General features: G+C 39.4%; 1 protein-coding gene across 1 annotated transcript; it reads right to left on the bottom strand.

Annotated features, from left to right (window-relative positions):
• Positions 1 to 1,036: 1,036 nt before the first annotated feature.
• Positions 1,037 to 27,712, bottom strand: LOC131250927 (pheophytinase, chloroplastic). The gene is made up of 6 exons (XM_058251322.1): positions 27,557 to 27,712; positions 25,449 to 26,243; positions 5,674 to 5,900; positions 4,506 to 4,697; positions 4,189 to 4,345; positions 1,037 to 1,409 (listed from the first exon to the last, which is right to left on the bottom strand). The coding sequence occupies exons 2-6, from the start codon at positions 26,211 to 26,213 to the stop codon at positions 1,167 to 1,169; spliced, it is 1,584 nt and encodes a 527-aa protein (XP_058107305.1). The 5' UTR covers positions 26,214 to 26,243; positions 27,557 to 27,712; the 3' UTR covers positions 1,037 to 1,166.
• Positions 27,713 to 27,921: the final 209 nt, after the last annotated feature.

Genomic DNA, 27,921 nt, shown 5'->3' with positions numbered 1-27,921 from the left:
TGAGGCCACAGCTTTGAATGACAGAATTCAACCATCAGGTGCTTTAGGCATGTTTGGATATCACTAATTCCATGGAAATAAATGGAAATAGAAAATGTTTTCCATCGATATGACATGTTAAGACGTTTGGATAGTAAAGAAAACAGAGGAATCCATGAAACAATCATTACAGTTTTCCACACTGGGTTCTTTGGCACAAGAAACTATATAACTATTATCTCACAAATATGAAATTCTCACTTGTTATCCGAATCAGAGTCGTAAAATCAAATCCGTGTTTTACTAGTGCTAATGGAAATAGTCATTGCCTATTCATTACCCTTCGTTTACTATTCCCCTAGAACACATTTACTCAAACATGGCCATGGTGTGAATTTGCATAAATGCTTTTGAGGAGGCAAGATAATTGACAATATATTTAGGAATGGGTGCCTAGAAACCCAACGGTAAAAACAAGAATATTTTGGCAACACAATTTTTTTAATAAGTAAGCCATCCCAAATTGGTAAAACTAGTAAATCCAGCCCCAAAATTACAAATAGCTAGGACAAGGCTATCATGATGATGACGATAATAAAAGTTTAGCTGGTAGGGAGAATACCCATCCTAGCTATAATAATAGTGATGATGACAAACAAAGCGATGGGACAGAGCCTGGACTGCCAGATTTTAAAATCTCTTTCCTGCAAAAATCTATCTTTCCAACTCTAGCATGCATGGTAAGTTACAATGCGATAGGTTGTACGGGAAAATTCCTTGGATGTAGATATGCAGTATGAATTCAGCGGCGACGATTTGCCAAAAGAGTAAGCGAGGCATAGTCTCACCAAGTACTTGCACTGTCCAACCACTTGATGTATAGATATTATAGAATTAAAGAAATAGATGCAAGAGGGTGTGGACTGTGGAGAGGCCTCAGCGCCTGCTTGTGGAAATACTTTTCACACCATAATCATACTCATAGATAGGTATTCGCTCCAGATTCTTGGAGAACTCGTTCTTGGCAAATTTTCATTAAAAAAAATTACTATACATGTTAACTGAAATCACATGAGTGTTTTGATTTCTTGATCTAAAGATGTATACATTCATGAATCAATACACGGAAATACACATGATGATTTACATCTAGCTGAGAGGTAGAACCGAAGAAGGATTAGCTTGCATTAACGGGACTTAATACCTAATTCCATGATGCGGGATTTAATAAAAGAGCCTATCTGACTCCAAACTGAGAAATTGTCTCCAAATAATCGTACTCGCACTGATTTTCTTGATCCGTCCTTGACAAATTCCAAGTTCTTGGAAGTGCCATATTGAACAGATTCCGGATTGTCCAGGAGAGGCAATGAAACAGAACCTTGGGACTCTAGGCTTGTGATCCACCCACGTAGTAAATAGTTCAGTACCTGTGGAACAAAGGAATCAAACAGTCTGTAACTTCCAAGAACTGATAAAAGGAAAAGAGGAAATACTTTTAGAGAAATGCTTACATAGGTACAAGTATCATACCATTTGCAAAATAGATTGAAAAGGGAATTCAAACTCGTGAAAAGATGAATGCTGTTAAGAGGAGTGAAACCCAAGCAAAGATAAAATGCTATTTTGAATTGCGGTGTGTTTTTTGTTTCTTTTTTTTCTTTTTTTCTAATCATTCCTTGAATGACAAACTTTATTAAGAAAAAAAACAAGGATGCGATGCTATGGAAGAGGCAAAAACATTGCCAATGATAATTTACCCTCTTGTCACCCAGTTCTTAGCTAATCCATCAGCAACCTCATTGGTCTCTCCAAACATGATTGAAAGTTACACTAAAAGGGAAATAAATGTTTTGAATCTTCTACATAATAAAGTGCGAAGAAAGAAAGAATCAATAGGTGAATTCCAAGACCAAAGCTCTAGAGCTTCAGCTTCATTGGTACCAAATGGACCAATCATCTAGGTCTACTTTCCCTCATCTTATTAGCTATCAGTGCTGCTCCTAGATTCCCTTGAATGCATTCATTTCTCCATCCTTCCTTGTTTTGCTACTCATCCATCTCAACATCCTCATTTCAGCTACACTCATCCTATGAACATGATGTTCCTTAACCGCCCAACATTCTGTCGCATAAAGTATGGCTAGCCACCCTATAAAATTTTCATTTCAGTTTGAGTGGTACACGACGATCACATAAAACTCCAGAGGCACATCTCCAGTTCTTCCACCTCCCTTGAAATCTAAGGGAAACATCCTTCTCAATCTCTCCACTCTCATGACCTATCGACCCATGACATCAAAAGTGATCATTTTGGGAAACTTCTTGGTCAACAATCCTAGTTAATTCCTCATTCCCACTCCCATTGTTACCAAAATTGCACTCCACGTACTCTATTTTAGTCCGACTAATTTTAAATCCTCTAAATTCCAAAGCACACGCATGCGCGCCACACACACACACACACACACACACACACACACACACACAGAGTTGCTAAGGTCCCCACCTTCATGGTTGATGTTAGCAATGTCCCCAAGCTTTTAATTTACATGTGGGATGCCCAATCATCAATCCGGACCGTTCACTCAATAGTACCATTGGGACTAAGCCATCATGCAAGAATCACACTGATCAGATGATCGTAACCTAATGAATGAGGCCAATTTGTTCTAACTGTTGGTTTTTTTACGAGCTATAGATCACATGGTCAGAATCATTAAACCAAAATGCTACTTTTGAATCATAAGCAACATAAAGTGGGATCTATCAAATAGATGGTTCAAGATGATGATTGGACCTATTTTGTTTCTCCACTAATTCTTGATTAGCCATTTTCCATGCTATTGATTGGATGCTTAGGATCATCTGATTGGGATGATTTTTGCAACATGGCCTCTCCTTAATTTTATGAAAGAATGGACGGTCCAGATTGATGATTGGGCATCACACTTATCACTACTTAAAAGCTTTGAGGATGTTTGAAGTTAGCAAAACGCCCATATATAGCCAAACTACCAACTTTAGCACAGGGAATCTTAACATGAGAACTTTTGGGCATGGTTGGGGTAACCCATGCCATGATGTGTGCAAATTGTAGAGCAGGGGAGGTTAATATGAGAATTTTGGGCATGGTTGGGGTGGCCTGCACCATGATCTGTATGTGAATCCGCTCCGACCATCAATTGCATCTCCCCATTTAGGATTAGGGTCCAGAAAATAGGCCAATCAGAGATTTAGGTGGGCCTCACCATAGGGGAACACCTAGCAAGGTGTACCGTAACGGTAACAGTGGTCGTAACAACCACCACAGTTATCATTACAATACAGGTAGTGTCCATTCCTTTCTTCTTCTTCTTTTTTGGAAAAAATAAAAATTTGTATTGGCCCCGTAATGGAACGTTAAGAGGCTGCTATGACCATTGCCGTTACAAGTCATTTTTTCCATAACGGCGTTATAGGCCTACAGCACACCATGACACCCACCCTTCCAACTGTTTACCTTAGTGTGGCCCACCTGAATTCACATATGGACCTGGTTATTGAGCCCAGGGGCGGATGTCCAATACACATCACAATGGGACCCACAGAGCTCAACTTCATGAGAAGTTCCCATGAGGTCGACTTCATAGTGTCACACAAACATACATGTATAGTGGATTGAGCATAACCTTAAAACCACACTATTCCAAAAATCATAACCATCTGATCCTGCCCTCTGAATTTGGAGCACAGACCATTTATTTTTAACTGTCTACTTAACAGTCACTAATTGGAAGATCAGCATCGTCTGGTCGATGTTAACTTCTGGGCTAGGCTCTCCACAATTTGGATTCTTTGGATTGCTGCACATGTATGTGAACGTATGTTGCCACAAGTTATTAATGGTTACAACTGCATACCATGGTCAGCCTCCAATAGCTGGAAGGACTAGTTACTGTAGCAAGTTATCATCAAAGACTCAAAGGACATATTGGTGAGAGTTGAAAACTCAGCTTGTGTCCATCTTTAATCTTCCGAACTAAATTTCCAAATTTCATGGAAAAGAGGTTTTTACATGTCAACTGCCCTCCAGAGGACAAGTATATCGTGTTTAACAGATTTTGAGTGCAAGAATGATTACTCCCACCATGGTACACGGCTGAACCAAAGTAAACAACAGGGACTGAAAAACAGCACTAGCATCCTTATTAAGGATTGAATGCGTACCTCAGGAACCTCGTCATGGGGGCAATGACCAGCAGGGCTGATTTCATAGTATGGAGCTTCAGGCACCTGCTGTTTGACCTTGAGGCCCCAAATAGGCCTTACCCATGGATCTTCTCTCCCATACATGAGACAGATTGGAATATTGTTCATTTGGCACCTACATGTCACCAGTTTTAGGAAAGATGATTAGAAAGAAGTAAGATTCATTGATTCAATAACCTTTTTATCTACACAATTAACATAAAAGGAGGCCATGGTTCATTAATAAAAGAGCCAGACACATTGAAAGTGCGAAGCAATCTGGGTTCTTGTAATACCTAGACAAAGACTCCTGGAAGGATAGCTGCCCCTTAGGAGCAAACATAATCGAGGCAAATGATGCTGCTGCTGCTGGGTGTTGTGTGGTTTCTAATATCCGAGAAAATACTTTGTCAACTTTTGTTGAATGATCAGCATAAACTTGCTTAAGTATCTCCCGAATACTTATAGGATCGCTGATCTTTTGCCATCTATTTACCACACAAAACCAATGTCAGTTCCCACTAAAATGATTACTCAAAAGCTTATGGCCGTGGAAAAATAATAATAATATTCTAAGGCCTTGTTTGGTAGACGCCTAAAAATGAGTTCCTCCCATTTTAATGGAATAATATAATAGAGGTCTTGAGCTCTAATACACAGTTACTGTTAACATGAAGTCATTATGTATTAGAGGCCGAGATTTCTAATACATGATTACGGTTAACTAAAATGAGATGAGCCCATTTTTAGGCATCTACCAAACAGGGCATAAACTCTTCTCTGTGTGTGTGTGTGTGTGTGCTTTTTTTTTTTTTTGAAAGATCAAAAAATTCTAACACATGATCTTCCTTGGAAATTCATGATTAAAAAGGAACATCAGAGAGCAAAATCCTCCAGAGTACATTTCCCCTGGCAAATAAGGGAAGGGCTATCTTTTCCATCTCTACAAGATAGATTGCTCACAGTAGGATGTGTGAGAATTGTTTTTAACACTCTTTGTTATATTACCAACCTACCTTTGTGAGGGAGGAAATAGCATGCCATTAAGTAAAGCTTTTGTTATTTTGCATTCTATGATGAACTATCATGAAAAAAGCGATAGATTTGCTAGCATATTGCTCATGCTTGTTATTTGCAATCTCTGCCTCGCAAGTGGTGATCCAGATCATTTGTAGATCTCGCCGTGGATGGCCACATGGCAAAAATCCCATTGATCAAGGTCTTCACTGTCCATACAAAGGAAAATTAAAAGCAACGGTCAACAATTCAATGCCTTTATATAGTGGAATCTCTGATCAGTGGGATTCTTCACGTGGTGGTGGCTGCTAGATGAATGGTTTGAATCGCCATGTGGCAGGCCACAAGGAGCAAACAACAATGGGAGATCAAGCAAGCTAGCCCAACCCAAAGGAAAAGAAAAAAGAAAAGAAAAGAGGCATTCAAGCAATAAAACTAAAAGCCTACACAATTTCTGTGAGCTTCCTCACGCTAGCAGGCAGAGGAAATGTTCCAGCCCATGGGAACATTTTAGCCAATCTTGGTGAACTTATTGGATTAGGGAGAAATCCCCAAAACGGTGTCGCATTCAGCAGTGTAACACCCTTCACCAGATGAGGGTTGCATGCTGCGAAGTACAGTGCCACAAATCCTCCTAGTGAGTTCCCCACAATATAAACTGGTTCGCCGATAACCTATATCAGAAGACATCCAACTTAGCTTTCTTGTTCTAATACAGAGTACATAAACTGAATTTCTTTGGAAATTAGAAAGACGGCATGGTGATAGGTCCACAATCCCAAAATAATAATTAGAATGCCTAAAGACATGTCACCATAACAGAGGCTAGGTACATTTTCTGCTTTTGTTAAGTGTCACATTGTTGAGGGTCAAATATTGCATATCAGACCCCGATTACTGCCTGATTTTACGTACACGATAATGCCTAATATTATAATTTAATCGTGTTTTTGTTGCAGTCTGTAATAAGGAGCTTTGATTGAAAAAGAGTATTAAAAGCATGGATTTAACGCTTCGAAGTCACCAGAGCAAGGAATGGACTCCAGGGGACCGAGATCGATGGATATACACGCCAGAGATCCGAGAAAATTGAGAAACTGAAGCTCAAGTGGCCTGAAAGTTAGTCAGAATGCAAGATCACAGGGTTTCCACCATCCACTCAGCTCGAAACTTCATACATGGCCTGAGGACCATAAATTAACCGTACACGTCAAATTTCAGCCATTAGATCCTCGTGGAAGTGGCCCAACAGAGAGATCAGAGGGTGCTAGCCGTTAAAGAGCATCTTGGAAATCCAGAAGCGATTAAGGCTCAAACTTAGGCGTTAGAAAGAGCACGAAAAATAACAAATCCTAGTGAAATTTTGTGTCATTTGCATGGTGCAATCAGGAGATACTGACGGCAGAAGATATAACAAAAGAGAAGGGCAAATCTGTAAATAGATGTGCCATGCATGGCTTACGTGAAGCAAATTGTATTTTAAGGGTTAATGTTGTCCATACATCGGTTAAGCGTGTGGCCCACCCTGAAGTCGGATCTACTTTAAACTAGAGGCCATGGGCTAACACTATGTACAGGAGCTGATGGAGGGAGTGGATTTCTAGGACAGGCATCACAGTGGACCCCACCTATTTTTTGCGCAGAATATCCAAATTGAGCAGTTTCGGACGTCCAGTGACGTACGTGTTCCACTTGGGTTTTTACAGTGAGCTCCATCCATCATCCTTTTTCATGATCTGGACCGTCCAATGTATCCTAGAGGGGTGGCTTGACCCTCTCCTAGGTGGAGGAATTATAGAGGATAGCATGAAGCGGATTTCAACCATTCAAACGGAGGACAGACGACTAGAAGATCTGGTACCATGGGCCGCATCAAACTCGAGACCAATCAGCCTGTCCCGAACGGTTTTTCGAGCAGAATCTAATGGACGGCGTGGATCTTTCACCTGACACCAAGAAGTGGGGCCCACCAACATCCAGCGTAAGCCCTATTACGCACGCACGTCTTCTGCTGTGCGTAAAGGCTCCGCACACAGGATGCCGTTGCCTATAAGAAGAAAGAGAGTAGAGGGATGGGGGGATCCAAGTTGGCGTGGGCAGCCGTGGAGGCCAAGAGAGAGGGAGAGAGGTGGCACGTGAGCGTGGTCTGCTGCTGGAGTCTCGGTTTGGAGCATGGAGGCTGAAGACAGAGATGGAACGTGAGAGGAAGAGAAGAGAAGTTTGAAGAGAAGTTTTTTTTTTCTTTCTTTTTCTTTCTTTAAAATTCTTGCTGTTCTTTGCTTCCTTTTCTTTTGTTTAGTTATTTATTTTAGCCCATTCATGTGTGGCTAAACCCCTTAGCTAGGGCTAAGGGGTGAAGCTTGTGGCGTGATGGGAGATTCTACCTTGTGCCTTTAAATTTCATAAACTGAATTTGATATAGTGATTATTATAAGGAATATTTTTCTTAGTCTTTAATGGTCTGTTGTGACTGAAATTACAATGGGTTTGCAATGACTCTGAATATTTCTTTCCCTTTTTTTATGTTTATGAAGTCAAGAAGCCCTGTTGTTCATCATTGCTCCATGGGCATGGTAGGATGACAGTATCCTTCCTGATCCTCATACATTATTGATTGGTTGGTAATTAGTTTAATCCTGTTGTTTGCTTTGTCTCCTGGGCATGGTTAGATGATGGAATCCATTCTAATTCATATACCATTCACCTCTGAAAAACTATATCAAAGGAAGTCTAGTTAAATTTCATAATTTCTGAAGCAGGCATAATTCCTCCCTGATCTCTACAAGTGGATCCTCTGAATCCCTAGTTTTCTTCCTTGGATTGTTTACAGTTTTAGATAATTATTCCACAATTATTTCTGAAATTCTATTTGATTTAGATTGCATCTTAGGCTAGTTCTATTTCTATCTAGTTTCAGGAAACGTACAGGTTTCAGTCCCTGTGGATTCGACCTCGGTCTTACCGAGTTTATTACTACATCACAACCCTGCACTTGGGGTGTGAACAAGTTTTTGGCGCCGTTGCCGGGGACTGACGGTTACGTTTTTCTGAAATTAATTAGTTTTAGAATTAGGTTGGGATTAGGATTTTACTAACTTTAGGTTAAAGGTTTTTATTTTATTTTATTTTTAGAAACTAACCTGTTTTCCTGTTTTGTAGGTTCCTGAAATAACTTCTAAACTGGTAATCCCTTTCTAATTCCTCTACTTTTTCTATTTTTAGAATTAGGGTTTGAATTTTAGAAATTTTCTAATTCTGGAACTTTCCTTTTTAGGAACTAACTTTCTATTTTTATTAACTTTCTAATTCTAACTCTTTTAGAATCTAACTTTGTTTCCTAATTTATTTTTAGAAATTTCTACTTGTAGACTTTTTGTTTAAAAACTAACATTACTTTAGAATTTTTAAATTTAGAAACTAATTTCTGTTGTTTTCTTTTGCAGGATCTTAATATAAGAATCTCTAGTCTGGTAACATCTTTCTAACTTCTCCTCTTACTTTATGTATTGTTGTAGGATTTTTCTTTTTTCTAGGATTAGACTCAGAGTTAGGGTTCTACCATGGAAGCGTGGGTACGTGCATATGCCGAGATGGATAAGAGATATTGGGGAATGCCTGAGGGTTGTGGAATTCAACGTATACCTCAAGATTCTTCTCCATCAAGAACAGACATTGAGAACCGACTAAAACGTTATGTTCCATCTGTTAATAGGGCCGTATATGATCGTAATTATGGAAACGAGGATTATTATCAACCATCATATTCTCCCATGTATGATCAGTATGACTATTACCAGGGGAAACATCAAAATTTGGAAGATGAACCAACTATATGCTATAATGATTACCCTCTTGGATACCCTACCATTGATATCCAACCAGAAACAATCCAAGAGGATTTAGCTCAGCGTAGCCTGGCCTATCTCACGGAAATGAGAAAATCGTTGGAAGCGCTTAATTCGCGCCTTGATAAGATAGAGGAGGCTCGGTTATCTCAACCACAATTCATTCCAGAAATACAATGCGAGAAAAGTGATCCTAACTCGCTTTGGAAGAACTCTGGAATTACAAATGAGGAGTTGGATTCTATCAATGAGCATATGGTTCAATTTCCCGATGAGTTGATCTCAATGACTGTTCAAAGGAATGGTCAAGATGCGTGGGTATCTTTCAAATACAGTGATGATGACACACTTTCCTCACATGACACACAGGATCTCAATGATGACGTAGAGGTTAGTTTTTTCAAACCTCAACCGAACTTAGGTGTAGAATGTGAGGAGAGCAACCCCATCCCAAGTGTGTACTGCACGGAATTAGACAATGATGCTTATTGGGATGATGATCATGAATATACAGCCCAAAGTCCCCTAGAATCAATCTCAAGTTTGGTCCAGGTCAATGATCAAGACGTACATGAAGTGGTCGGTCATAATAAGCCACTCCCCTCACCTGACATGTCTGAGTTTAAGGTGGAGGATGAGCCCCTTACAATAGACCCTTCTAACTCTTGTGAAACATGTTTGGACCACTCCTCTGAATTAAATGATGATGTGATTCGGGAGAAGGACGAGTTGCTTGCTACGACCTTAGAAATTGAAACCACTAAGTTGAGGCCACCATCTGAGCTGTACACGTTTGACAATTCAACACCTCGATTGAGTAGTTTCAATGAACAAAGTGATCACATCGATGCTTCCCCTATTGATTTTCAATCTATCTGTGTAGGGCTGGAGCAAGAGAGCACACCTCCGTTTACCTTTAAAGACAATGGATTCCTTGGGCAGATCATCACAAGTTTTAATGTGGAAAATGAGTCACCCTCAGCTGAATGTCCCAACTCTTTTGATGATTGTTTGGCACACTTTGCAGATTCAAATGATCCCATGATAAGAGACATAGTGAATGCCTTGCAAGACAACATCTCGGTAGTCATCACTGACCGAGAGAACCCTTACTTTGAAGCCCCTTCTTCCATAGATCCTGAATGTTTACCATTAAGGGAGGAGGAGCTGAAAATTGAGCCGAAGTTTGGAACTTCTGAATGTGTTGAGACTACATCACTTCTTAAGAAGTTTTCTAAACTTTATTTACGTGTAGTCTCTGATTCACCATGGAGTACTAACGTTGAAACTTCTTCTGTCACAGGTGAATCGTATATATGTTGGATACCTCAAGCTATTCAATGGAAAATTTCTTATGAGGTACATAAGTCTCTCTGGAAAGTCATGCTCTAAGGCGCCCAAGCCTATTACAAAAAGGGCTTTTGGATGATCTTGCTAAGGAACTTACTGAGAGACTTATCACGATATTGGCCGGAAGAGGAACCTTGCAGCATGATCGAGTAGTTTTTTTTTCCTTCTTTCATAGGACTAGGGTAGTTTATTTTATGCTGTTTTAGGATAGATGGTAAACTTAGCGCTCCTGGCAGGCAACTTAGCTTTTCATTGCATTTTATTTTCTTAGTTCAATGTTTGTGGGTAACATTGCTGCAAACCCTCACGAGACTACAACTCGTCCACTAGGGGCAACCTAGGGGTTTAAAGGCTTGTTGCATACGCTAAATGCAATCGAGAGTACCTGCGAAAGTGGTGTAGGTAGGATTTCATTTTTGTTATTTTTATTTTACTTCTGTTGGTTTCTCTCTTGTGCTGACCCGATCTTACGTAGATATCTTTGGAAAGCCTTTTGATTCTTTCGTCCAAGTACTATCTTTCCATCACTCCTCTTATATTTTTGTTGTCCCATGTGCATTGCATGCTTATTTCTTTTACATTGAGGACAATGTAGATTTTAGGTTGGGGGTGGGAGATTAGGTTTCCTAATCAGTGTTTTCTTGGTCTTGAGCAAAAAAAAATTGTGAAATTTTTCAAAAAATTTTCTGACATTTTTGAGAATCCGAAGTGATTTTGACAACCATCTTGGATTTAGAATTACAAGATGAGTGATGTTGGTAATTTATGACTCTTAGATTCAGTTATTTATTATATTAGATTTCACAGTTAAGTTTGAAGTGTTAATCTCTGATTAGAAGTTGTAAACATTGATTGAGTTATGATCTCACATGTCACATCTCGCTTTCACATTAAGGTTTCAGTTTGATATTGAAGGATTTACTTGGTACTCACTAAGCTTGAAGGGAACCAACCTGAGAAATTGAAAGGATTGGGCGAATGGTCGACGCCATAGGTTTGCTCCCTATAGGTGTAGATTTAATTCCCTATGAATGATATGTGAAAATTTTAGGTGTACAGTTTTCATCATAGGTTTGCTCCCTGTAGGTGAGGATTTGATTCCCCTTCTTGGTGTTACTTTTAATAGAAAAATCAAAAGCTGAAGGAATGAAAAGATGATCTGTGAGGCAAGTTTTGGTTATCATGAATCTTCTTATTGGTTACTAATGATATCCTGAAATAGAGAAGTGAATTTTAATGATGATAAGCTGAGATTACACTGTACGCTCATAGATCTCAATGATTAGAATTTTTCTAATTAATGGAATAATACTTTGAACTTGATTATGAAGTTTACCGTGCGCTTGAGTCTAGGAGAAAGTAATATCCAACATTCATGAATCTGGGAATTCTCATATCTGGATTATTCTACAAAAAAATCACTCGAGTTTATAGAAATTGTTTTGTAATTCTCAACTTACTTTTCGCATACTTTGCTCGGGACTAGCAAAATGCTGGTTGGGGGTTGTGTTGAGGGTCAAATATTGCATATCAGACCCCGATTACTGCCTGATTTTACGTACACGATAATGCCTAATATTATAATTTAATCGTGTTTTTGTTGCAGGATGTAATAAGGAGCTTTGATTGAAAAAGAGTATTAAAAGCATGGATTTAACGCTCCGAAGTCACCAGAGCAAGGAATGGACTCCAGGGGACCGAGATCGATGGATATACACGCCAGAGATCCGAGAAAATTGAGAAACTGAAGCTCAAGTGGCCTGAAAGTTAGTCAGAATGCAAGATCACAGGGTTTCCACCATCCACTCGGCTCGAAACTTCATACATGGCCTGAGGACCATAAATTAACCGTACACGTCAAATTTCAGCCATTAGATCCTCGTGGAAGTGGCCCAACAGAGAGATCAGAGGGTGCTAGCCGTTAAAGAGCATCTTGGAAATCCAGAAGCGATTAAGGCTCAAACTTAGGCGTTAGAAAGAGCACGAAAAATAACAAATCCTAGTGAAATTTTGTGTCATTTGCATGGTGCAATCAGAAGATACTGACGGAAGAAGATATAACAAAAGAGAAGGGCAAATCTGTAAATATATGTGCCATGCATGGCTTACGTGAAGCAAATTGTATTTTTAAGGGTTAATGTTGTCCATACATCGGTTAAGCGTGTGGCCCACCCTGAAGTCGGATCTACTTTAAACTAGAGGCCATGGGCTAACACTATGTACAGGAGCTGATGGAGGGAGTGGATTTCTAGGACAGGCATCACAGTGGACCCCACCTATTTTTTGCGCAGAATATCCAAATTGAGCAGTTTCGGACGTCCAGTGACGTACGTGTTCCACTTGGGTTTTTACAGTGAGCTCCATCCATCATCCTTTTTCATGATCTGGACCGTCCAATGTATCCTAGAGGGGTGGCTTGACCCTCTCCTAGGTGGAGGAATTATAGAGGATAGCATGAAGCGGATTTCAACCATTCAAACGGAGGACAGACGACTAGAAGATCTGGTACCATGGGCCGCATCAAACTCGAGACCAATCAGCCTGTCCCGAACGGTTTTTCGAGCAGAATCTAATGGACGGCGTGGATCTTTCACCTGACACCAAGAAGTGGGGCCCACCAACATCCAGCGTAAGCCCTATTACGCACGCACGTCTTCTGCTGTGCGTAAAGGCTCCGCACACAGGATGCCGTTGCCTATAAGAAGAAAGAGAGTAGAGGGATGGGGGGATCCAAGTTGGCGTGGGCAGCCGTGGAGGCCAAGAGAGAGGGAGAGAGGTGGCACGTGAGCGTGGTCTGCTGCTGGAGTCTCGGTTTGGAGCATGGAGGCTGAAGACAGAGATGGAACGTGAGAGGAAGAGAAGAGAAGTTTGAAGAGAAGTTTTTTTTTTCTTTCTTTTTCTTTCTTTAAAATTCTTGCTGTTCTTTGCTTCCTTTTCTTTTGTTTAGTTATTTATTTTAGCCCATTCATGTGTGGCTAAACCCCTTAGCTAGGGCTAAGGGGTGAAGCTTGTGGCGTGATGGGAGATTCTACCTTGTGCCTTTAAATTTCATAAACTGAATTTGATATAGTGATTATTATAAGGAATATTTTTCTTAGTCTTTAATGGTCTGTTGTGACTGAAATTACAATGGGTTTGCAATGGCTCTGAATATTTCTTTCCCTTTTTATATGTTTATGAAGTCAGGAAGCCCTGTTGTTCATCATTGCTCCATGGGCATGGTAGGATGACAGTATCCTTCCTGATCCTCATACATTATTGATTGGTTGGTAATTAGTTTAATCCTGTTGTTTGCTTTGTCTCCTGGGCATGGTTAGATGATGGAATCCATTCTAATTCATATACCATTCACCTCTGGAAAACTATATCAAAGGAAGTCTAGTTAAATTTCATAATTTCTGAAGCAGGCATAATTCCTCCCTGATCTCTACAAGTGGATCCTCTGAATCCCTAGTTTTCTTCCTTGGATTGTTTACAGTTTTAGATAATTATTCCACAATTATTTCTGAAATTCTATTTGATTGCATCTTAGGCTAGTTCTATTTCTATCTAGTTTCAGGAAACGTACAGGTTTCAGTCCCTGTGGATTCGACCTCGGTCTTACCGAGTTTATTACTACATCACAACCCTGCACTTGGGGTGTGAACAAGTTTTTGGCGCCGTTGACGGTTACGTTTTTCTGAAATTAATTAGTTTTAGAATTAGGTTGGGATTAGGATTTTACTAACTTTAGGTTAAAGGTTTTTATTTTATTTTATTTTTAGAAACTAACCTGTTTTCCTGTTTTGTAGGTTCCTGAAATAACTTCTAAACTGGTAATCCCTTTCTAATTCCTCTACTTTTTCTATTTTTAGAATTAGGGTTTGAATTTTAGAAATTTTCTAATTCTGGAACTTTCCTTTTTAGGAACTAACTTTCTATTTTTATTAACTTTCTAATTCTAACTCTTTTAGAATCTAACTTTGTTTCCTAATTTATTTTTAGAAATTTCTACTTGTAGACTTTTTGTTTAAAAACTAACATTACTTTAGAATTTTTAAATTTAGAAACTAATTTTTGTTGTTTTCTTTTGCAGGATCTTAATATAAGAATTTCTAGTCTGGTAACATCTTTCTAACTTCTCCTCTTACTTTATGTATTGTTGTAGGATTTTTCTTTTTTTCTAGGATTAGACTCAGAGTTAGGGTTCTACCATGGAAGCGTGGGTACGTGCATATGCCGAGATGGATAAGAGATATTGGGGAATGCCTGAGGGTTGTGGAATTCAACGTATACCTCAAGATTCTTCTCCATCAAGAACAGACATTGAGAACCGACTAAAACGTTATGTTCCATCTGTTAATAGGGCCGTATATGATCGTAATTATGGAAACGAGGATTATTATCAACCATCATATTCTCCCATGTATGATCAGTATGACTATTACCAGGGGAAACATCAAAATTTGGAAGATGAACCAACTATATGCTATAATGATTACCCTCTTGGATACCCTACCATTGATATCCAACCAGAAACAATCCAAGAGGATTTAGCTCAGCGTAGCCTATCTCACGGAAATGAGAAAATCGTTGGAAGCGCTTAATTCGCGCCTTGATAAGATAGAGGAGGCTCGGTTATCTCAACCACAATTCATTCCAGAAATACAATGCGAGAAAAGTGATCCTAACTCGCTTTGGAAGAACTCTGGAATTACAAATGAGGAGTTGGATTCTATCAATGAGCATATGGTTCAATTTCCCGATGAGTTGATCTCAATGACTGTTCAAAGGAATGGTCAAGATGCGTGGGTATCTTTCAAATACAGTGATGATGACACACTTTCCTCACATGACACACAGGATCTCAATGATGACGTAGAGGTTAGTTTTTTCAAACCTCAACCGAACTTAGGTGTAGAATGTGAGGAGAGCAACCCCATCCCAAGTGTGTACTGCACGGAATTAGACAATGATGCTTATTGGGATGATGATCATGAATATACAGCCCAAAGTCCCCTAGAATCAATCTCAAGTTTGGTCCAGGTCAATGATCAAGACGTACATGAAGTGGTCGGTCATAATAAGCCACTCCCCTCACCTGACATGTCTGAGTTTAAGGTGGAGGATGAGCCCCTTACAATAGACCCTTCTAACTCTTGTGAAACATGTTTGGACCACTCCTCTGAATTAAATGATGATGTGATTCGGGAGAAGGACGAGTTGCTCGCTACGACCTTGGAAATTGAAACCACTAAGTTGAGGCCACCATCTGAGCTGTACACGTTTGACAATTCAACACCTCGATTGAGTAGTTTCAATGAACAAAGTGATCACATCGATGCTTCCCCTATTGATTTTCAATCTATCTGTGCAGGGCTGGAGCAAGAGAGCACACCTCCGTTTACCTTTAAAGACAATGGATTCCTTGGGCAGATCATCACAAGTTTTAATGTGGAAAATGAGTCACCCTCAGCTGAATGTCCCAACTCTTTTGATGATTGTTTGGCACACTTTGCAGATTCAAATGATCCCATGATAAGAGACATAGTGAATGCCTTGCAAGACAACATCTCGGTAGTCATCACTGACCGAGAGAACCCTTACTTTGAAGCCCCTTCTTCCATAGATCCTGAATGTTTACCATTAAGGGAGGAGGAGCTGAAAATTGAGCCGAAGTTTGGAACTTCTGAATGTGTTGAGACTACATCACTTTTTAAGAAGTTTTCTAAACTTTATTTACGTGTAGTCTCTGATTCACCATGGAGTACTAACGTTGAAACTTCTTCTGTCACAGGTGAATCGTATATATGTTGGATACCTCAAGCTATTCAATGGAAAATTTCTTATGAGGTACATAAGTCTCTCTGGAAAGTCATGCTCCAGGGCGCCCAAGCCTATTGCAAAAAGGGCTTTTGGATGATCTTGCTGAGGAACTTACTGAGAGACTTATCACGATATTGGCCGGAAGAGGACCCTTGCAGCATGATCGAGTAGTTTTTTCCTGCTTTCATAGGACTAGGGTAGTTTATTTTATGTTGTTTTAGGATAGATGGTAAACTTAGCGCTCCTGGCAGGCAACTTAGCTTTTCGTTGCATTTTATTTTCTTAGTTCAATGTTTGTGGGTAACATTGCTGCAAACCCTCACGAGACTACAACTCGTCCACTAGGGGCAACCTAGGGGTTTAAAGGCTTGTTGCATACGCTAAATGCAATCGAGAGTACCTGCGAAAGTGGTGTAGGTAGGATTTCGTTTTTGTTATTTTTATTTTACTTCTGTTGGTTTCTCTCTTGTGCTGACCCGATCTTACGTAGATATCTTTAGAAAGCCTTTTGATTCTTTCGTCCAGGTACTATCTTTCCATCACTCCTCTTATATTTTTGTTGTCCCATGTGCATTGCATGCTTATTTCTTTTACATTGAGGACAATGTAGATTTTAGGTTGGGGGTGGGAGATTAGGTTTCCTAATCAATATTGGGAGATTAGGTTTCCTAATCAGTATTTTTTCAAAAATCTTTTTCTGACATTTTTATGAATCCGAAGTGATTTTGACAACCATCTTGGATTTAGAATTACAAGATGAGTGATGTTGGTAATTTATGACTCTTAGATTCAGTTATTTATTATATTAGATTTCACAGTTAAGTTTGAAGTGTTAATCTCTGATTAGAAGTTGTAAACATTGATTGAGTTATGATCTCACATGTCACATCTCGCTTTCACATTAAGGTTTCAGTTTGATATTGAAGGATTTACTTGGTACTCACTAAGCTTGAAGGGAACCAACCTGAGAAATTGAAAGGATTGGGCGAATGGTCGACGCCATAGGTTTGCTCCCTATAGGTGTAGATTTAATTCCCTATGAATGATATGTGAAAATTTTAGGTGTACAGTTTTCATCATAGGTTTGCTCCCTGTAGGTGAGGATTTGATTCCCCTTCTTGGTGTTACTTTTAATAGAAAAATCAAAAGCTGAAGGAATGAAAAGATGATCTGTGAGGCAAGTTTTGGTTATCATGAATCTTCTTATTGGTTACTAATGATATCCTGAAATAGAGAAGTGAATTTTAATGATGATAAGCTGAGATTACACTGTACGCTCATAGATCTCAATGATTAGAATTTTTCTAATTAATGGAATAATACTTTGAACTTGATTATGAAGTTTACCGTGCACTTGAGTCTAGGAGAAAGTAATATCCAACATTCATGAATCTGGGAATTCTCATATCTGGATTATTCTATAAAAATCACTCGAGTTTATAGAAATTGTTTTGTAATTCTCAACTTACTTTTCGCTTACTTTGCTGGGACTAGCAAAATGTTTGGTTGGGGGTTGTGTTGAGGGTCAAATATTGCATATCGGACCCAATTATTGCATTTTACGTATACGATAATGCCTAATATTATAATTTAATTGTGTTTTTGTTGCAGTCTGTAATAAGGAGCTTTGATTGAAAAAGAGTATTAAAAGCATGGATTTAACGCTCCGAAGTCACCAGAGCAAGGAATGGACTCCAGGGGACCGAGATCGATGGATATACACGCCAGATCCGAGAAAATTGAGAAATTGAAGCTCAAGTGGACCACAGTTAGTCGAATGCAAGATCACAGGTTTCCACCATCCACTCAGCTCGAAACTTCATACATGGCCTGAGGACCATAAATTAACCGTACACGTCAAATTTCAGCCATTAGATCCTCGTGGAAGTGGCCCAACAGAGAGATCAGAGGGTGCTAGCCGTTAAAGAGCATCTTGGAAATCCAGAAGCGATTAAGGCTCAAACTTAGGCGTTAGAAAGAGCACGAAAAATAACAAATCCTAGTGAAATTTTGTGTCATTTGCATGGTGCAATCAGGAGATACTGACGGCAGAAGATATAACAAAAGAGAAGGGCAAATCTGTAAATAGATGTGCCATGCATGGCTTACGTGAAGCAAATTGTATTTTAAGGGTTAATGTTGTCCATACATCGGTTAAGCGTGTGGCCCACCCTGAAGTCGGATCTACTTTAAACTAGAGGCCATGGGCTAACACTATGTACAGGAGCTGATGGAGGGAGTGGATTTCTAGGACTGGCATCACAGTGGACCCCACCTATTTTTTGCGCAGAATATCCAAATTGAGCAGTTTCGGACGTCCAGTGACGTACGTGTTCCACTTGGGTTTTTACAGTGAGCTCCATCCATCATCCTTTTTCATGATCTGGACCGTCCAATGTATCCTAGAGGGGTGGCTTGACCCTCTCCTAGGTGGAGGAATTATAGAGGATAGCATGAAGCGGATTTCAACCATTCAAACGGAGGACAGACGACTAGAAGATCTGGTACCATGGGCCGCATCAAACTCGAGACCAATCAGCCTGTCCCGAACGGTTTTTCGAGCAGAATCTAATGGACGGCGTGGATCTTTCACCTGACACCAAGAAGTGGGGCCCACCAACATCCAGCGTAAGCCCTATTACGCACGCACGTCTTCTGCTGTGCGTAAAGGCTCCGCACACAGGATGCCGTTGCCTATAAGAAGAAAGAGAGTAGAGGGATGGGGGGATCCAAGTTGGCGTGGGCAGCCGTGGAGGCCAAGAGAGAGGGAGAGAGGTGGCACGTGAGCGTGGTCTGCTGCTGGAGTCTCGGTTTGGAGCATGGAGGCTGAAGACAGAGATGGAACGTGAGAGGAAGAGAAGAGAAGTTTGAAGAGAAGTTTTTTTTTTCTTTCTTTTTCTTTCTTTAAAATTCTTGCTGTTCTTTGCTTCCTTTTCTTTTGTTTAGTTATTTATTTTAGCCCATTCATGTGTGGCTAAACCCCTTAGCTAGGGCTAAGGGGTGAAGCTTGTGGCGTGATGGGAGATTCTACCTTGTGCCTTTAAATTTCATAAACTGAATTTGATATAGTGATTATTATAAGGAATATTTTTCTTAGTCTTTAATGGTCTGTTGTGACTGAAATTACAATGGGTTTGCAATGACTCTGAATATTTCTTTCCCTTTTTTTATGTTTATGAAGTCAAGAAGCCCTGTTGTTCATCATTGCTCCATGGGCATGGTAGGATGACAGTATCCTTCCTGATCCTCATACATTATTGATTGGTTGGTAATTAGTTTAATCCTGTTGTTTGCTTTGTCTCCTGGGCATGGTTAGATGATGGAATCCATTCTAATTCATATACCATTCACCTCTGAAAAACTATATCAAAGGAAGTCTAGTTAAATTTCATAATTTCTGAAGCAGGCATAATTCCTCCCTGATCTCTACAAGTGGATCCTCTGAATCCCTAGTTTTCTTCCTTGGATTGTTTACAGTTTTAGATAATTATTCCACAATTATTTCTGAAATTCTATTTGATTTAGATTGCATCTTAGGCTAGTTCTATTTCTATCTAGTTTCAGGAAACGTACAGGTTTCAGTCCCTGTGGATTCGACCTCGGTCTTACCGAGTTTATTACTACATCACAACCCTGCACTTGGGGTGTGAACACACATTTCTGTCGATTGAACAGGCATGAAACAGCTTAGCAGATCTCACTGTGAGTTGCATTTCATCACCATCGAGCATAGGTGATGGTCCACATCCCACATTAATCGATGATGACCAATGAATCCACATACTGCAAAATTAGCTTCGTTATGCTGAACTCTTATAGTGATGTACTTACAACAATGTTTTAAGAAAAACAATCTTTTGAAGACCAGGACAAGTACCAAAAATCAAGGTCACTGGTTTGGAATAACCAATCCAAACTTCAATTGCAAAAGGCATGAGCATGACAGGAGTAGGCTTAGATGAAAAAGCAGTTGATGCGGGGGCATCTTGGTGTGATTCTAAGGATGCACCGTATCTCCACTATGGTAGGGTGACCCACGAGGTGGGGTCTGTGAGATGCAGAATGGCCACGAGGTGGGACCCACTGTGGGACCATGCAATTCGGGGACTTGTGCGAAGCGGGGGCTGCCTATGAGGACGTCTCGCCTAGGTTTTTCCTGAGAGGGCCTGCATTTAGGGATAAACCGATCCTTCCCCATCAGCTCTAGAGCTTTTGGTGTGTTGGTCAGTTGTCCGCTATCAGCAGTGTAGCAGCAGTCTAAAAAATATCAGGAAGTGTGAATGCCTGGGATGAGTGACAAGGAAGAGGGTGGAATTGACCAGGATTTCAACATGGGAGGAGCATGAGAACCTTAGGCAGACATTTACCACAACTAAGGCCTGAACTGAACTGAAGCAGTTGAGAAAAAAAAATAAAAAAATCAATGGACCAGAAAATTATTGAAAGTAATTAAAAGTCGAAAGGTAAAAACACGATAATTATTGATGTAAACTTGAAATATTTATAATATGAACGACAAATGTTTTCAACTCTAATCATTGTAGATTAAATAATCAAAAGGAGAATTCACAATTGAAATATGTTTGTGTGTGTGTGGAATATTAATGTCCCACCTTCAAGGGGACATTAGCAACCATCCCCCAAAGTTTTTAAATGACACGTGAGATGCCTAATCATCAATCCGAAGTGTCTATTCACTTCATACCACTATTACCCAGAGCGAGAGAGAGAGAGACAGAGGGGGAGGGGGATGGGGATTAACCCCAAAAACAGTACATAAAAGAAAACCCTATTAACACTAAAATATATAGAAATTTAGACTCAAAGAAGACAGTTTCCTAAATAAAATAGATACTCTTGATTGCGCTGTTCTCCCCAGTTGGGAAAACTTGATTCCAACAAGTTCTCATATAACGAAATATGCTCTAACAACAGACCAGGTAATTTGAAGCTTTTTCTTATTCTCATTTGCAAATCACCTTTAGTCTCAGCTTCATAGCAATTGGCTTGAGGTTCTTCCAACTCCAGCCATATGATTGTGTTTCCTTCGGCTCAAACTTGACATTGCCATTCCTCTTTCAACAAACATGAGTATGATCTTAACAATTTTCCAATGAGAGGAGACTACGTAACTTGTGCACTAGTTGTTTTATGCATCAGATATGGATATGGGATGTGGGAAATAGTAGATCTTAAAAGCTGCATTCACCAACACATCTGTAGAAATATTTTAAACATAAATATTAATATTTAATAGAATATTTTTATTATTTATATGCACGAAAAATCTCAAAAATAAAAATTATTTTAATAAACCTAAAAAATTATTATCTACATGTAAAAAGATATCCAAAAATAAACGATAATTATATTAAACATAAAACTTATTTTATGAACCATGTCCAGGAGTGTTGGACATGAGGATATGGGCACATGTCAGCATGGCTGAATAAAGATGCATTGTGTCCTTGTTACATAAGTGGTAGGCATTCTTTTAGCCAGCATGAGTTGCATTTTTATTTTTTTTGAAAGATAACGATTGATATTAAGAGAAAAAGAAATACAAAGAGGAGGGGGAGTCTGCTGAGAAAGCAGACTCGCCTAGACTCCCAAAAAAAGAAGATCAGAATCCTACAAAAAAGGAACATTGACAGCCCATTCATAGATCAGACCCTTAGCCTTGGAGGAAGCGGAATCCGCTGAACTGGAGATGTTCCTGAAGCATCTATTATTTCTCTCTGCCCATACAGACCACCAGATAGCAAGGATTGCCATTCTCCAAATGCGCTTGCTTTTCTTATCTATGCTGACCCCATGCCAAGCTGGAAGGAGAGAGACAATAGAGCCTGGGAAGCACCAACTAATGTTAAAACGAAGACAGAAATCTGACCAGATTTTAACAGTGAAGGGGCAGCATGAGTTGCATTATGCTCAAATTCCCATGATCTTCATGGTAAGATTTTGCATGTGTTCACAAGGGTATGTAACACCGAACAAATCATCATAAATCGTAAAATGAAGTGAGACATTACACTAGGCGTGTTTGATCAACATTTCTCTCACTTATATGGATGAGGAAATTTTTATAACCCTTCTTCAAGTAATTCACCATCTCCTTCTATACTATATCCTTGAAACTACAGCTATCAATCATCATGTTCATGCCTTACCAGAGGAGGTACAACAATACAAAACATAGTGGTCCTCCACTTCTTTCATTTGAGTGATAAGGATTTATAAATCAATAGACGCTCAACCCAGTCCACAGGAACATCTGTTTCTTCATAACAGGGTCTACTATTATCTCACGAAGTTCCTCTTTTTGCTTATCTTTTCACCAAACCTATCTCCTATATCCTCAACTATATGAACCCGAGCATCTAGGTTTTTTGTGGGATTCATAGGCTCTAGGTCCCCTTTCGCCACATAAAACAGGTTGATTGCTTGACCAGTCATTTGTCTTATCCTTGTTTGCCTCATTCAATACCAGTGTTTTCAGTAGCGCCCGTAGCGTAGCGGTAGCGTACGCTACGTAGCGTTACAAATAGCGTTTTTCCCCTGTAGCGCGTCGTAGCGTACGCTATGGATACATAGCGTGTAGCGCAGGTAGCATGCGCTACCTGATTGGTATTTTTTTTTTTTTTTTTTTTCAGTGCAGGAAACAGTGGTGAACTCACACCACAAGCCAAACTAAAGTTAAAAAAGCAAAAACCTAATTCGAAAGGGCTTCCACCCCCAACCGAAGCAGCCGACATAGTTGTTGTCCCCACCCTTCCATTTGGAGACTAAAAATCCTCTCACAGGGCCAATCCGACGCTGCCGATGCTGCTCCTCTCCCCACCCTTCAATGTTGAGGTCGAAAACCTGCTGTCAGGCGCAAACCGACGCTGCTGACATTGCTCCTCTCCCCACTTTTCAATCTTGAGTTTGAAAAACTGCTTCCAGAGGCCAACATTTGCAGTTTTCACTGATTCAATCTCATCTTGAGACAAAAATAGGTACGCTCCTTCCTTTTTCTTTTTTTCTTTTTTCTTCTTCTCCTCTTCCTTCTTCTCCTTCTTCTTCTTCCTCTTCTTCTTCTTCTCGAACTGCTGCGGTTGCGGCCGCAGCTGCGGATTCTTCTTCTTCTTCTTCTTCTTCTCTCTCTCTCTCTCTCTCTCTCTCTCTCTCTCTCTCTCTCTCTCTCTCTCTCTCTTCTTTCCCTCTTTTCTTTCGGTTTCCCCCTCTCTTCTTTTTCATTTCCGGAATAGACTGCGGCCACGCACTTATTATTATTATTATTCTGTGTTCTGCGGTGCACGTTGAACAATGCACTTGCACTATTTTGTTACACGGTCCGCTGTAATGTTTATTTTCCATCTAACCTGTTAATTGGGTCACACTGACATGGATGAAGGGAAAACGCACATGTCAACTTGATCTAAAACTTTTGTAGCCCCCAATAAATTTTTAATGGTGGACGTTTAATTATTATTGTTTCTTATGGTGCGGTCCACCCGAGATTTGGATTTGCCTCATTTTTGGGCTCATGCCCTAAAATTATTTGGACGGTGTGGATATAACACATTCATCATGGTGGGGCCCAAAAAACTTTGACACTTGTGTGCTACACTTCACAATCCGAGTCCCGCCTAATTCAGGCCCTTAAAAAATTGTACACGAGACATGTATTAACTTAAAAATAATAAAACCCTATCCATCAACTTCTTACTATTTAATATTTATCATATATATATATATATATATATATATATATATAAAATTTAAAAATAGAAGTATTGTGTAGCTTACGCTACACGCTACGCTATTTCGCTACACACTACGGAGGGTTGAACGCTACGCAACACGCTACCGCTATTTAAAACACTGTTCAATACAGACTTATTATTTTCATTCGACAATTCCCAATTTCCACTGCCAGGAAGACGACTGTCCTTACAGGCATGAACTGGCAGGTGCTTTGTTCCTGCAACTTACATTCTGCTTTATTAAGTGATTGTGATGAATCAGTCCGCCAAAAATTTATCCTCTGAGATCGTCTCTCCAACGGTGAGTCTCAAGATATTTGAATATTGTGATATATTTGGTCATTCATCTCGCTTGCCCTCTTGTTGGCAGTAAGCCACAATTGATATTTACTGCATCACAGTTTCTATACTGAGCTTCTCCAGTCCAGACATATGCTCAACCACCACCTAACCTGTTCGCTATTATCTTATAACAAACCATTCAAAACTTGACTTTCTATTTTCCTCTGCTCAAGAAACCACCAACCCTCTAACCTACGTTATCTTATTTCCAAATTAAAATCAACTAGTCCTAGGATAGATGAAAAAGCCTTCAAAATGCCAGGATGAAGCCTGGCTCCAATATCATGGAAGTTGCATGAAGGCCACAATTAGGGAGGAGAACACGCATTCATTCTCATTGTCCCACTGGAATTCAGTTTATCATCATCACCATCTTAATTCATAACCTTTCTCCCAACAATTTGGGGTCATCTAGGGATTCAATTTTTAGTAAATGAAATAATACATGCAACTAAGATTCACTTCGCAAATGACACAGAAAACAAATAAAGCACAAGTTTAACCAAAATGACTAATCTACCATTAATGTTGTTAGCATGAACCTAACCTAAAAACTGGCCCATGGCTTGAAATGGAGATCCACTCCAAGAGAGCCTTCATATGTAATGAACTTAATGGGTCTAAGTGAAGACAATCGGCATCTGAAGTCAATTCAAAACTAGAATGGAATTTTTCAATACAGAGATAGAACAGCAAATTAGTTTTAATGTTTAATCCAATCTAGCAATACAAATTGGGGTGCAATTTCAAGATCAAAGCACGAACCAAAACCATGGCTGCATGCAAAAGGCTGTTGATAAACAAAAAACATGCAGTCAGTTGAATGTTCTGGTTACATAGGTTAATCATATAAGAGCATCTACTTTAGTGTAAAGAAAGCTGACCAATAAAACAGTTAAAGGATCATGTTAAGTAGAAACATATACATAATTTTCATGAATTCCCCAAAAAAAAAAAAAAATGATGATTTTTCTCAAAATAAACAATGAAATGAAAGCGCAGAGAAGATTCAAGCTCAAGAATTTTTAAACACGCTCTATTGGTAATAAATGACCACAGCCAACAAAAAAGCAAAGACCAACTATTGCAAACAAAACCAGAAATCAATTAAAGAGAAAGCTCAGCAAAATACCTCTTCAATGAAATGGCGAACCTGATCTTGCCATAGATCCATTGAATAAACCAGCTCATTTGCCCATGGTGCAGGTTCTTCTCCAAAACCCCATACCGGATCATTTTCTTCTGAAACATCTTCTTCCTTAGCTGAAGGAGCAGGGTCTTCAGATGGCAACGACATCCCTTGCCCCAGAAAATCCAAAGCCCACACTCTAAATTCACGACCCAAATCCTTCAACTGCTTCTCGTAGTGGAAGGATCCTACTCCAAAACCAGGAAGAAATAGCAATGGTGGGGATTTAACATTTTCAGCACCCGATTTTTCATAATGCACACTAAATTTTGGCTTCCATTCCCAGAAACAACTAGTGATTGGGGAACTACTATTGCCATCGGATTCATCAGGCAGACCTGGAATTAAAATATTGGAATGCTTCCTCTCTGAAATAGTTCTCAGGTCTTCACTTCCATCAACTACATAACTGTTACAGTTTTCATTTAAGATGCCAGAATTTATACCATTTGGAAATCCTTCAAGAGATGCAAATAACCTCGACTCATCCCGACGATCAAGATTGTCAATCTTAAAACGATTCAAGTGTCCTTTCTCAAGACCTCCCAGAGATTTCCATTTGGATTTTCTTGTGGTGCGTACAACTCGAGCTCTTCTAAGTAGAAAAACCTTCGATCGGCTTGAATTCAAGGTTTTCCCAGCGAATTTCCGGTTTAAACTACTGACACGAAAGGACGGAGAAGAACTGCAAAAGGCTAGCAGTTCCATCTCTCGGTAATGCTCTCCTGTGGTAATAGACTGCAAATCATTCAACAAAAAGTCTGATTTAGACAGAAGCAACTGAGAATACCTGCTTTACTAGTAAATGATTAAAACAATCAAATCAAATAAAGACAAAAAACAAACAAATAAAAAAAAAATTGTTTTGTATGGCACATGTATTTTTAAGTGAAATCAACAAAGGCACTTCTCCACCACAAATTACAAGCGGCCCACTCGTACAAAATGGTAAGCTAGAAGGACAGAAATGATGAAATCATGGTTTTGAGCAGAAAGCACTTGTTCCAATCAAGTGACCGAACAGGACGGAATTTCTCAGGAAGAAAGACCTGAATCAATCAGGTTTAACTAAACTAACATATATCTAGTTTCATGACATATCAAATGGCTCTTGAAATGAACCGTGTCAGTATAAACTGGACAATACACAACTTCTATAATGAATTTTCCATGAATCAGTGCAATCCTTGAATACACACGAACCCGAATGGCCAGATTGCGTTTATTCATAATGAAAATTCAATGCGTATTGGACAATATGCATCATCCACAATGAAATTTTAGATCATGGATGTGTACAGCTTGCCTGGGCCCTTAGTTTGTGCAAGCGGAATCCATGGTTCAGTGATCTAGACTGTTGGTCTGATGGACCCCACTTTGGACGTAGCACGGCCCTATATCTCCCAGATTTTTTATATCTATCCTAGCAGTTCTTTTTACAATCAAACCATGGACTGCTGTTATCATTTTTTAATCATCTATTCGTGGGTGCATGCTTCAACCACCATGGGGCCCCCCACATCAGCGGTCTGGATCACCAAACCATGGGCCCCGGTTGTATAAAGTAACGACCTGAAGGAACTATAGATATCAGCTGGTATCTATTATTATATAAATCCACACATATAGATCAGTTTCTTCCCTACCCTAACTTAAAGATGATCCAAAAAACTTCAACAGAGCTTTAGCTTACTTAACATGTAAAAAACCTAATCTGCAGTAAGCTCAGGAATCCTTCTGCCGGAATCAGACAAAATCCTAATAGAATACAAAACGATATCATTCAAACCCGAATTCAGTGAAAATTCAATATCCAAAACTGAGTTATCCAACGGATCGAGTTATTCTCGACAGATATATAATTTCATTTAAAAACAGAGATTCAAGATCAGTTTTAGAAAGAAAGGTAAAAAAGATAGGTTCTTAGCTGTTTCTAAACCGATTCCGATAGGAGAAAATCGAGATTTGGACGAAGAAGCGCCGGATTGCCTATTTTTTCAGACAATAGAAATCAAAGATATCGAATATTTAGAAATTTTGAGAATCCGTACCTCGGAGTTTCAGATCGATCTATCATTCAAGGAGATATTTCTGGAAATTTCGTGCGTTTTTTTTTTATTGACAGCAGTGAGAGAGATAGAGACTGTTGCCTAGAACGATTTCAGTTTTTCAGTTCCTGTCTTTTATTAAAAGCGAAGAAAATAGAATGGCCGTATTTAAAGGCAGAAAATAATCTTTTGCCAAAAAAGAAAACGGAAAAATAAAAATTAGAAAAACTTTGATACTCTGGCAGAGTGTTGTGGATTATACACAGGAACTTATAAATTTGTTAGAAGTTGCATACAAACCGTCCAAACTATGTTTAGAAGTTTAAATTTGTCATAAACAGAAAATCATTCTTATTTAATTGTTTGTC

This window comes from Magnolia sinica, chromosome 7 (assembly GCF_029962835.1).
Source record: "Magnolia sinica isolate HGM2019 chromosome 7, MsV1, whole genome shotgun sequence".
Lineage (NCBI taxonomy): Eukaryota > Viridiplantae > Streptophyta > Magnoliopsida > Magnoliales > Magnoliaceae > Magnolia > Magnolia sinica.
This window is presented reverse-complemented; position numbering and strand designations above follow the sequence as displayed.